At 50.6% G+C, this 12,583-nt stretch overlaps 2 protein-coding genes across 6 annotated transcripts in view; one reads left to right on the forward strand and one right to left on the reverse strand.

Moving 5' to 3' along the window:
• The window catches only part of UBE2R2 (ubiquitin conjugating enzyme E2 R2), a 58,205-nt gene extending 53,809 nt beyond the window's left edge, over positions 1-4,396 (forward strand). Inside the window, exon 5 of the mRNA XM_051643682.1 lies at positions 1,167-4,396. Coding sequence (XP_051499642.1) covers positions 1,167-1,386 — 220 coding nt within the window. The 3' untranslated portion in view covers positions 1,387-4,396. The remainder of the gene's footprint in view (positions 1-1,166) is intronic.
• Positions 4,397-7,941: 3,545 nt separating this feature from the next.
• UBAP2 (ubiquitin associated protein 2) overlaps positions 7,942-12,583 on the reverse strand; it is a 107,223-nt gene continuing 102,581 nt past the window's right edge. For 4 of the 5 annotated variants that reach the window (XM_051643678.1, XM_051643681.1, XM_051643677.1 and 1 more), the window contains exons 24-28: positions 12,116-12,215; positions 11,925-12,032; positions 10,486-10,553; positions 9,579-9,770; positions 7,942-8,117 (exon numbers count right to left, since the gene is read on the reverse strand). In XM_051643678.1, coding sequence (XP_051499638.1) covers positions 8,022-8,117; positions 9,579-9,770; positions 10,486-10,553; positions 11,925-12,032; positions 12,116-12,215 — 564 coding nt within the window. In that variant the 3' untranslated portion in view covers positions 7,942-8,021. The remainder of the gene's footprint in view (positions 8,118-9,578; positions 9,771-10,485; positions 10,554-11,924; positions 12,033-12,115; positions 12,216-12,583) is intronic. The other variant, XM_051643680.1, reaches the window with a different exon arrangement.

A 12,583-nucleotide genomic window follows, 5' to 3' on the forward strand; every position in this document is an offset into this window, starting at 1 on the left:
GCTGTGCAGGATGTACCCCTGGCTGGAGCTAGACAGGACAGTCAGTGTCTTAATCCCCTGCAGCTCCCTTGGCTCAGCAGGCCTGGTTGTGCTCCCTGAACAGAGCTGGGGGAGGAGCAGGTGGGCAGGGGTGAAGGACAGGCTGCCATCTGTTCCTGTCCCTGCTGGGTGGCAGCACAGCCCAGCAGTCCTTCACAGCCCGAGTGCTGCTGGGAGAAGCAGCGAGGGCTTGCCCCGGGGAGCAGGGGAGCACTTGCCTGCCTCCAGCCCCGGGCAGCATGGGGGTTCTGGCTGTGTCCAGGGGTGCAGCCGTGTGCTCCAACTCCTCTTAGCAGTGGGAGCTCAGAGCTGCCCAGTGCTGCTGTGAATTGCAGTTTGGAGCACACGGGGTTGTCAGTTGTGGAGTCAAGAAGTCATCTTAGGAAAGATGCCACAAAGATGACGAAGGAACATCTCCCTGATGAGGAAAGGCTGAGGGAGCTGGGTCCCTTGAGCTTGGAGGAGACTGAGGGATGACCTCATCAATGTTTACAAACATGTTAAGGGCCAGTGTCAGGAGGACAGAGCCAGGCTTTTCTCAGTGGTGTCCAGTGATAGGACAAGGGGCACTGGGTGCAAACTGGAGCATAGGAGGTTCCACGTAAACATCAGGAAAACCTTCTTTCCTGTGAGAGTGACAGAGCACTGGAACAGGCTGCCCAGAGAGGTCATGGAGTCTTCTTCTCTGGAGACATTCAAAACCCACCTGGACGCATCCCTCTGTGATGTGCTCTGGGTGACCCTGCTCTGGCAGGGTGGTTGGACTAGATGATCTTTTGAGGTCCCTTCCAACCCCTAAGATCCTGTGATTCTGTGAAATCCCTGAGCATCCCTTCCGTAGCAGATGAAATGGAATGAGCTCTGAGCTCCAGCAGGCCTCTGACATGTAGTCCTGTGCAGTAACTGATTTCACGTGTTGCTAAGGGCCCATGTGCTGCAAAGACCCTTGGAGTGCTCCCAAGCCTGGGGCTGCAGGAGCCCAGCCTGTTGCTAGTGCTGCTGCTTGTGCTTCAGCCAAACACCAGCTCTCTGGCTCTGAGCTGCAGGGCTGGGCGGGTGGTGGGGTTTGGGGCCAGGCTGCCCCTGACACAGGCCCTGCTCACATTGCTGTGTCCTCCCCCCCACAGGAAGCAGGTTTTGGCTACCAAAGCCGAGGCAGAGAAGGATGGTGTGAAGGTCCCCACTACGCTAGCAGAGTACTGCATCAAAACTAAAGTGCCTTCCAATGACAACAGTTCAGATTTGCTTTATGACGACTTGTACGACGATGACATTGACGACGAGGACGAGGAGGAGGAGGATGCCGACTGTTACGATGATGATGATTCTGGCAATGAGGAGTCGTGACCTGCTCCCTCGATGCCCCTGTACTGCCCTGCCGACTCAGGCCAGAAGGGAGCAGCGGTAACCTAGCAGCAGTCCAGCAAAAAAGTGGGGGGGGGGGTGATAAAAAAAAACAACTTTTGTCTCCTGCTGTCTCCTGTTGTACGGATCTGTTTGCTCCTTTTTTATGGACCTCTTAGAGACCCTCCACAGAATGTCTGAATTCTTGCATTCTTAACCCCTTTCATCACTGTATTATGATTTCTTTTTAAAAAAGAAACTCCCCTTTTCACTTCTCTACGAAATGCTCACAGCGAAACAGGTTTGCTCGTGTTTAGGTTCTTGAATTAAATACAGTCTTGCATTGAGGTGTTTCATGTATTTAACGCTGGAACAAACACATTGGAAGCTGAGTTTTTGGGAGCTCAAATGCTGCATTTACTGAGAAGAAAAAAAAAATCCACACAAAGCAAATTGCCAAGGTTTAGCTGCTCCATTTACAATAATAGCGTGTGTACATTCGTTTAGCCTAGTGGTGGTGGCTTTTCCTTTATAAGGTCTGGAACGGAGAGTGTAAAGCTACTGTGTGTTGAGCTTCATGGGATGTTACTGAAAGGTACAGTATTCCTTTTCAGCCTGCTCGAGTTAGGTAATAGCTGGCCCCTGGAGATCCAGAGGGCACAATCAGCTTTGTCTCTGAAAAAGGCTTGTGATATGAACCCTAAAATAAACACTTAACACTTCATGTCTCTACAACTGAGCCCTGGGTTGCTATTTATTTTTATTATTTTTTTTTTTCATACTAGGTTGGGGTTGAAAAAGTTCAGTTTAGCCATGCTGCTGAGATCTGCTGCCAGCTGCATCTCTCTGGAGGCAGGAGAACAGATACGCATCCTGCTGCCCGGTGGTCCAGAATTCATCCCAAACTTTTATTTTTGGCAGTGGGAGAGACTGCTGGCCTCCTGCCCCAGGGCTTGCGAGCAGCCCTTGCTTCCTGCAGTCCCACTCCAGCACCGGCCTGAGCCCTCTTTCCAAGGCTGGTGTAGGTGACATGTTGCTCAGTGTGGCCCCACTGAAGCTCTGTGGGGCTGGCAGGAGTCTGAGCTCCCTGTGGTGCTTGCCTGGGTGGCTAGACTGTCCCTGTGTCTGCTGTGGCTGGTGCAGTGGGGATGCTTGTGTGCTGGGCTGTCCCCTGCCTGGCTGGCTGAGGCATGGGTGAGCATGTGCAGCCCTGCAGGAGAGGAGAGCTGGGTGCTTTCAGGCTGGAAGAGAAGGGCATGTTCCACAGGCTGTTTGGCAGCATGCTTCAGCCAGGGCACTGAGCTCACCCTCCTGCATGTTTTGGGAGCTCTTGGCAGACCTTAGGGCCCTCCCTCATGGGCAGGGGGGATCCTGCATGCTGGTCTCTGCAGAACCCTCTTCCTCAGTCCCTCAGCACCCCTCCTTTTGTTGCAGTGTCCTCCTCTTGTTTGGCTGTGGTGCAGTGGCCTGAGTTCACGTGTTGCATGATCCCTGGGTCAGCAGCCAGCCCAGGCACTTCCTGGAGCAGCTCCAAGGTGCTGGCCCTGCTGGAGTGGGGCTCTTGGTTCCAGCAGATTCAGAGGCAGGTGCCCTGGTCAGGGCTGGGGTGTTTGTTGATGTCCCCCCTTCGTATATCTCAGGGTTTTCAATGGTACTGCGGTCCCTGGAGGGGTGCGTTGGTGGGAGTGAGCTTTGTTCTGCAGTCAGCTGGGTGGCTGTGTCCTGAGGGGAGGAGCAGAATGAGGAGCCCGAAGTGTGGAAGTGTGCTGCCTGGAGGGAGGAGGAGGAGACAGCACAGCCCTCAGGGAGGGGAGGAAGGCTCTCTTTGAAGTGAACCAGGCAGATGTTTTTCAAATGTTGCTTGGCTGGGGTTTGCTGCAGCAAGGACAGTCCCTGCTCCTCTCCTCTGGGGTGTGTGCTGGTGCATCCCTCTTTCCCCCCCCCCCCAAAAAAAAAAAAAAAAGTAGTGACACCTTTGTCCCCAGTGCCCCTCACAGTGGTCTGCCCTTCTGCTTGCATGTTACCTGGGGAGGCCACCAGACCCCTTCTGAAGTGTCCCTCATGGTCTACTTCAGCTTGTCTTTCCAGCAAGGAATGACTCAGCCCCTGGTGCTTTTTGGAGCTGGCAGCAGGGTTACCCCCTGCATTTCCTGATGGTGTGGGGCACTCCCGAGCTTCACTGCAGCCCTGTGAGGGCAGGGCCAGTGTTGGCAAATGGGTCCCTGGGCCTCCTGCCTGCAGGACTGGTCTCAGGGCTGCCTGGGGATGGGGATGCACCAACCTCCAGTGCTGTTAGTGGGTGAAGGAGCCAGGGTATGGCAATGCTGGCTGTGCTGACGACTTGGTCTGAAATGAGCATACTGCATCTTTCAGGATTTCCCTTGTACTTTTGACCGTCTTCACTGTATACTCTCCAGTGACTTGTATTTTCAAGCTTGGTGTTGTAAGATGCATTATGTCAACTCTTCTGTTACCCGTTTTTAAAGACAAAAGCAACCTATTTTGACAGCACCTACATTAACCAGACTAATTTCTCTTCCCACTGTCCTGTGCAGTGTCATTGCTTGTTGACTTACTGGTTTCCTTTTTATTGTTTTGTTGGGTTTTTTTTGAGATACAATCTGAAGTATGAGGGTTTTTTGGTTTGGTTTTGGTGTTGCTTTTGTTTTGTTTTTTTTAAGCTATTTAAGAAATCGCGGAAAAATGTTTACCTGGTCTGTGTATTCTGGTTTTTTTAACCCTTTTCTCCTGTCTCAGCCAATACTAGCGTTTACATTTGCAACTACAAGCCCCTTCAAATGCAGTTTTCAACCATTCTGAAACCAGCAGGGTACACTAGATTTCTTAGTTGTTTTCTTAGCTAAAAATCCCAGATGTTTTCCTTTTTTTTTTTCTTCAGTATAATTTACCAGAAATAATTAACTGATGCATTTTTGTGTTGTCTTCCCCTTCAGTAGTTATATTTTGTCTTTTCTGCACATCTGTCTACTAATAAAAATGTGAAATGAAAATATCCCTGTACTGTTCTTTGCCTGTTCATTGGGCTGGTTTTTTTTTTGTGGGGGTTATTTAAAACTTTGTGTAACAGCTATGCACAAGCTTCAGTGCCCATATGTAAATAGCTGTGAGGTTGTGGGAAAATCAACCTGTTCTTTGACAGCTGCCTGCCTGAATCCAAGACTAAGGAATGAAGTGCTTCAGAGAAGTACCTTGCCAAAAGGCAACAGGCTCTTCTGTTGTATTTAGTCTTCCAAAATGAGGAAGGGGGATGGCAAGGGGAAGAGGGTTCACGGTCTCATGACTGTTAGGGATGGGGAAGCTGGGGCAAAGCTGCTGCTGTAGGGGCTGGTGTGGTGCTGAGGGCTGGTTCTGTGGCAGAGGAAGTGAGGGGAGGTCCTCACTGCCAGCCCTTCAGGGTGCTTGTCCTGCCTGGCTGCTGCTGCTTGCTGGGGGCTCAGGACTGGAGACATTGTGTTTGCTGTTGTCTCAGGTTGAAACAAGCATGACAAGCACACAAGAGCTGCATGTGTCACCATCTGCAGTAATTGCTGAGTCAAAGGTGGTGGTGGCCCAAGTGCTTCTGCTGCACAGCCACCCTGGAGGAATGGTGGTGGCACTTAAGACCTGTGTTCCCAGAGGAGTCTCCATACTGGGGAATGGGAGGGTCTGTGGTGCCTGGGCCTTCTGACTCTCCTGGATCAGGCTTCCTTCTACCTCCTGCCTGGCTCCTACAGCACTGGGCTGCCCAGACCTGCCAGTAGCTTCTTCATGCAGCAGCAGTGTGGTGCCGAAGGCAGGACAACCCCACACTGCATAAACTGGGCTGCCAGTTGGGCAGATCTTTTTTCCCCTTCATGGCCAAGTGCAGATGAGCAACCTTGGCTCCACCATCAGACTGTGGAAAAGGGCATGAGAGAGCAAGCTACTGCAAAAGAGCCCTGCTGGAACCAACGGCCTAAGGGAATGGTAAATTGTCCTGCATTGTCTTGCCTGGAGTGCAGGAGCACCTGCACATGGCTGCCTGCACAGTACTGCCTGTGGCCAGGACACCAGAGCAGCTGGGAAGCTGCTGGAGCTGCCTTTGCTGCCTTGTGCTGGAGAGCAACACAGCCCATCATGTCGAGAGCTGGAAGTGCTACCCATCCATACCCAGAGCCAAGGATGGAGGTTGTATGGCTGGGACTGTGGCGAAGCACCTGCTGAGACTCCCTTGCAACTGCTCTGCAACAACCCTAAGCCTCGGGGCGGGAGGGGGAGCTGCTGTGTCCTGGCACCAACTCTGTGGTGGTTTTTGCCCCTTTCCAACTGCTTCTGGACCACGACACACAAGCAAGGGCTGGCCCAAGCTTGTGTGAAGATTATAGAAGAGATCCTGGAAGCACAGCATAGTTTGAACTGAAGGGACATTAAAGCTCATCTAGTTCCACCCCCCCAGCTGTGTGCAGGGACACCTCCCACAAACCTGGCCCTGAACACTCCCAGGGATGCATAATCCCCAGCTTCCCTGGGCAACCTCTGCCAGTGTCTCACCAACCTCACAGGGAAGAATTTCTTCCTAACATCTAATCTAAAGCTAACCTCTTTCAGTTTATAACCATAACCCTCATCCTATCACTCCCTGCCTTTGTAAGAAGTGCCTCTCCAGCTTTCTGGTAGCTCCTTCCTGTACTGCAAGGTGGCTTTGGGGAGATTTGTTCTTCCAACACTGGCTCCAGTGAGGCAGCAGCTCTGTGATCCCTGCAGGCTCAGAAGCTGGTGAAGCTCCTGCACAGGCTGGCAGTAAGTCCCAAGGCCTACAGACACTTTTGACCTCCTTGACATTCAGGTCCCAAAGCCTGTAGCAGTGGGACAGCAGCTGCCACAATTTGACCAGTATCAAAACATGATGCCAGTGCAGTCATGTTGTGCTGCTCAGAGGCAGAGGACTGACTTCTTCAAAGTGAAATGTACCTGAGAGCTGGTGGAGGTGTGACTTGTAAGAAAAAAAGTTCTCCTGGAAGAAGCTTTTATTTTTTTCTTTTCCTTGTGGATCTTGAAGCAGAATTGGGAAGTGCTAAAAAGCCCCCTGCCTGCTGCCTGGGCACATCTTGCTTCACATACACACCCCGCCACGATGCTCAGGAAGATGAGCTGGAGTCAGAAGCCCTTACCCCTGACCTTCCTCCTGGTGGAGGCCATGGATGATGTGGATGCTGCAGTGTTCTCCCTCCTGGCCCAGTCTGGCATGATGCAGGGGACACTGAAGGCAGGTGACACGGCAGGATCCCAGGATCCCATCCCTGCTCCAGGTGCCTGTGAGCTCTCAGCCCTGAAGAGGACTCACCTTTGTCATGGTGCTCGGCTTCCTCTGCAGACCCATCTGCTGCTCTTACCCTCCCAGCTCAGCTTGTGTGGCAGGAGCAGGTGGGAAGGGACAGGCTGTAAAAGCAAAACAGCTCCTGGAGCCTTGGAAAATGCAGACACACACCAGAGATATGCTCAGATCTTTATTAGGTGGAGGAAGGGCTAAAAAGAAATGAAACTCTTGAAACATTCACCGCACTGGTGGAGGACAAGAAGGGCCAGGAGTTGCCTCCAGGGTTTTTGTTAAAAAAAAAAGAAAAAAAAAAAAGTGGGGAGGGACAGGTGAAGTTTCCATCCAGAAGCTCTGGCTTTCCTGGTCAGGGTGGCTCAGGGCAAAACGAGGTACAAGACACAGCTTATACTTTTATTTAAGAAACCGCTACATAGTTTTTGCCTCTAATGATGTAAAGGAGGTTCCAGGACACACTGAGCCATCCAAAGTCTCTTGCTAGAGAAACAAAACAAAAAAAACAACCAAAAACATAAAAACAAAACCACAAACATAGAGAAGACCCTGTCTTTTTTAAAAAAATTATTATTCAGAAATTTTAAAATAAAAAGGATAGCTGCAGCTCAGGGCCACAGTGACCAAACTGCTCATGAGAGTTCATCTCCCACAGCAAGAGGGAGGGGGGAGAGGAAAGAAAGGGGAAGGCTCACAAAATATTATTTTTTTCCTCTTCAAAGTAACAAGTATATTTGGGGCTGGGGGCAGAAATCAAACCAACAGGGTGCATCTTGATTTCCACTTTTTTTTTTTTTTTTTGAGGGGTAGGGGGGGTTCAGGCCTCCTTATTTGCCTGAATTGAGAACTGCATTAAATAAATGAACTCCAGCTTAAAAAAAAAAAGAGGCTCAATTTGTCTTTGTCTTCGACAGAGCTCATAAGAACTTTAAAAAAAAAAACACAACAAAATAACAACAAACAAGGAAGGACGCCCTGGTAGAGATGGGAAATGAATAATTAACTTTCCCTACAAAGAAAATAAAACAGGCTGCAAGATGCGGAAAACCACATTTAGGCTCTATTACATTTACAAATACATACATAAATATATTACATACAACAGCAACTCAAAGAGGAAGCGGGCGAGTCACAGAGAGGATGGCTGGCTGCAGTTCTCCCCGCACAGACGTTTGGCTGAGCAGTTACTTCTTCTCCTAATAATTCCAGGAATGGGCTTCGGCATTTTTTTTTTCTTTTTTCTTTTTTTTTTTTTTCTCTTATTCTTTTGTTGTTTGTTTGTTTGTTTTCTCTCCTTCTTTCATTCTCTCCCCCCTCCCCGGTTCTGGATTTAGTTTGTCCAGTATGGAGAAGTGCCATAGGTGGTTTTGGTAGCCTGAGACTTTTGCTGCATGGTGCTGGGTTGGTTGCGTTGGCCAGATCCACCCTGGGAATTGGAAAGGAAGGAGACAATGGACATCAGTGTCCCCAGACGACAAACCAGTCTGAACGTCACCAAAAGAGCTGCCACCCCCAAGGACAGCCCTGACACCCACCAGCACAACAATGCCCCCCTTCCCTCATTCTGCTCCTGCAATCCAGGACACACAGCAACAGAGGATGCAACACCCCAGCCCCCCATCTCCAGGACATCTCCAGGACTGAGGGGGAGAGGAGCAGGACTGGGGACAGCAAAGGAGCTCTCAAGGTGAACATGAGGCACTGCAACAGCCAAGGAGGTCACACACTGGGGGACAGGACTTAGGTCCAATTACTGGACTCTAAAGCAGAACACATTGGTTTTTCAGGGAATGTCCACAGTGAGGAAAGGAAACACATGGGCTGGTGAAATCAAATCAGAAACTGCAGCTGACATGCAGCCTGCAAGGGGAGGCTGGATTTTCCCCCAGAGTTACAGTGCAAGTGCTCATGTCCTGCTCTCCTGCCACAGTCAGGGCAGAGCAGCACCTGCCTTGGCACCTCACAGCCCATCTCTCCACACCCCCACCAGGATGGCCTCTTCACAGAACCACAGGCTGGATGAGTAAGGCTGGCAGGGACCTCTTCAGGTATCTTGTCTAACCCCTTTGCTCAAGCAGCACTACCTAAAGTCAGCTGCCCAGGACCATGTCCAGATAGCTCCACAACCTTTCTAGGCAACATGTGCCAGTGCTTGGTCACCATCCCAGTAAAAAACTGTTTCCTAATGCTCAGAGGGAACCTCCTGTATTCCAGTTTGTGCCCATTGCCTCTGGTCCTGTCACTGGGCACCACAGATAAAAGCTGGTTCTGTCCCCTTTACTGTCTCCCTTCAGGTATTTACATCTGTTGGTAAGATGCACCTTGACCCTTCTCTTTTCCAGGCTGAACTGTCCCAGATTTCTCAGCCTTTTCTTGTAGGAGAGATGATCCAGTCCCTTCCTGTGACTCTTCAGTACATCTGCATCTCTCTGATACTGGAAGCCCACCCTAGCTGTGGCCTCACCAGTGCTAAGGGGAAGGATCTTCTCCCTTGATCTGCTGCCAATACCTTGCCTAATACAGCCCAGGATGCCCTTGGCCTTGTCTGTGGCAAGGGCACATTGTTGGCTCATGGTCAACGTGGTGTCCACCAGGACCCTCAGGGTCTTCTCTACCAAGCTGCTTTCGCCTGCAGCATATACTGGAGAGTGGGGTTGTTCCTTCCCAAGGGTGGGACTTTATACTTCCCCTTGCTGAACTTCATGAGGTTCCTTCCTCCAGCTAGTCAATGGCACTGAGTCTGCCAGTCTGCAATTACTGTCAAGGCCCTTTCCCAGTGAGCAAAGCAAAAACCATAAGGAAACAAAAACCCCCAAGACCCTGCTGGGATGTGGGTGGGAGCCATCTGCCCTCAGGCACGCTGTAGAGGCAGAAGGGGCTGACTCACCTGCCCATCTTGCTGAAGATGGTGATGCAGCATCTGGGAATGAGGCTGCTGATGTGCAGGCAGGATATGGAGAAATGGGGCTGGAGCATAACCCGGAGCACCACCAGGGTTCAGGGGCCCAGTTGATCCAAGAGCAGAGGGCAGGCTGAAAGGAGGCGGTGTGCCAGCGTGGAATCCCTGCTTGTCAAACGTCTGCACAGGAGGAGAGGGCAACAGGGTCAGAAACTGGTGTGAGCAACTACATGCTGACCAGACAAGACCACCCATGGCCCACACACACATCACCTGAACTTTCTCCGACCCCATGAGCAAGCCAAGTCACATCAAATACCTGTGAACACTTCAGTAGATGAATTTCAGCTCCTGTTCTCGCCCTTCTTTCTGCACTAATGCCTCCAGCATTTTATTTCCACAGCTACTATCTTCCTGTTCTCCCTGACCTTGTCAGGGAGGACTTTACTCAGTGGGACATGGGATGGCAATAGCTGCCTGAAATCAGTCCTTCCCACATTGTGCAGGCTCAGCCTGGAATTACTCAACCTACCCAGGGGCAGCCAAAAAACCCACAAGAACTTGCAGTAAGATTTTCTTCCTCCCTGTGGCCAAAGCTTGACCTCTCAGCCTAAGCACGTAAGCTGAGAGCTGGCTTCCTATCTGTAAGCACAGATCATAGCCAGACTCAGACTTCCCCAGCTGGGGGTGCAAGGATGGGATAACAAGAGCTGGATGTAAACCCACTGCACACCAGAGCTTGTCCAAGCACTTTCTGCATTTTCTGGGAAAAGGTACACTGAGCAACAGACCGAGGAGAGCATGGGACCAGCCTCTTTGCAAAAGGCAGCCTAAGGAATGTAATGTCCTGCTGACACTGAGAAGGAACAGCCCCTGCCTCCAGTGCTCTGCTCACCTGAGTCTTGTTATAGACTGAGCCACTGATATCAGGCACACCTGTGTTACTTGAGGTCACAGAAACACCTGGAAAACAAAAAAAAAGCCACTGACAATGAGAAAGACAACCATCACACACCCAGCAACCAGGGGGGGTTTCTCCATGTTCTCAGCCCCACGACACCCCACAGGAAAACAGAAGGGGCTCAATTCCTCACTCCCACTGCAAAGCAGATCAGCCTGTTGGAATAAATCATCCACATCCAGTGGTTACCACTTGGATTGAAATGTACTTCACCAGGCAGCAGCTCCCAAAAAAACAGCTTTCACCTAGGATTAGGGATGCATTTGGCTCTACTGCAGCATTCAAGAGCTTTCCAGGACTGAGCTGAGCGAAGAGACTCAGCATCTGCCACATGTTTGAGCTCTTGTCCTAACACATGCTGCAGAAGGGTGAGGTCTGCAATGCTCCTCTGCCCCCAGAGAATAAGTACCACTGATTCAGGCTTTTTCCACCTGGTGCCACCACAGGCTCAAGAAACACTCACCAGCAAGGTGACTCTCAAACCAGCCACTTAATCACTGTTTGGTAAAGACTGGCTACCATAATTTCACTTGGATCATAATAAAACCTGCAATTCCTTTGGCCAGTGAATCAGAGGACTGGACTCAGAGGGTGTGCACTGCTCTAAGGTAGTACTGTTCCTAGGATATTGCTCTTTTTAGGATTGCTCCTCCACAGAGGAGAAAAGTGTGATCAGTTCTTGGCTGAAGACAGTCCAGCTGGTGCTTCAAATGCACAGGAAATGCACAGCAAATGCTTGGTATTGCTTAAGCCCAAGGAGGAACTAGTTAGTGCTAAGCAGTTCAGTATACATTTCTCAGGTCTAACCAGCATGTGCAGAATAAAGCTTTCATATAAGCTGTAAATATTCTTCAGCCTTTACAGTCACAAAGGAAACATTTCCAGGCATGAAACAATGTGAAAATTACGGGGTGTACAGACAGCCTCTGAAGCAAGAGCCCAGAGACATGTGAACTGCCCTGCTTGGTGCTAACACGTCGCTCTCTCAGGTGCCTACCAAGAAAACTCGAAATCTAGTCACCATTCAGCAGAGGATCATTTCAGCAGCAGCATCCAACTGCTTCAGCTTCAAAAACACCGCACTGCTGCAGGACTGCTCCTGTTCTGTGAAGTTAACTTTGGCGAAGAGAACAGCTCACCATTTCTCCTATGTATAAATGTGGACAAAGCTGCTCATGCAAAGTTTAGCCATGAGATTCAGAAGGAAGACTTGGGCCATCAAAAAAAGCATTTCGTCTACGGGAGATGGAGAAACAGCTTGGATCAAGACCCTGTTTGGAGCTGGCTGCTGTGCTGACTGCACAGCTCTGGCAATCCTGGGAGTCTGCCCTACTAAATCGCACTCAAGAGCAACCTCAAGTCTCAAATGTTACCTTTCCCAGGTCCAGTGCCAGCCGATTTGTTTTGTGCTTGAGATGACCCACTGTAGCCTCCTTTGCTGTAATCTCCAGCTGCCGTTCCCTGCGTTAAGTCATCGTAGCCTGCCGGTGTGTACAAGACAAGGTGTTAGAGTGTGCAAGCAGCTCTGCAGACACCCAGGTGAAAAGCTCAGTGCTGAGCATACCTCCTCCATAGCCGTGCTGCCCATAGCCGCTCGCCTGCTGGAAAGGAGTCGATGCAGTGTTCAGGTTGACTCCGTGCTGCTTAGCAGACGCTGGAGGTACCTGGGCAAAGGAAGGGAACCAAAGGCGCTTTCAGCTGGGGATCGGCAGGCAAAACGCCAGCTCGCTCTGCCATCTAGTGGGGATGGCACCTCCGCCTCATGTGGGAAATCTCTCCGGAGCTGGGAGCACTGGGATGGCATGCAACGTGGCCCTCATGCTTCCAGCAGTATTAGCCCCCGGTTTTTTGCTAGAGCAGCCCCTCTGATTGCAGTGCAACCCTGCCTCAGAACAGGCTGTGAACCTTTCATGCTCCAACTGTAAAGAGCAAATTCTTACCCACAAACCCAGGAAGGAGCAACCACAGTGCTGTCTCTCCAGAATCAAACAAAACACCAACTCCTGCCTGAGGCTGTTTCATAAAACACAGT

Source organism: Apus apus, chromosome Z, assembly GCF_020740795.1.
Source record: "Apus apus isolate bApuApu2 chromosome Z, bApuApu2.pri.cur, whole genome shotgun sequence".
Taxonomy (NCBI): Eukaryota; Metazoa; Chordata; class Aves; order Apodiformes; family Apodidae; genus Apus; species Apus apus.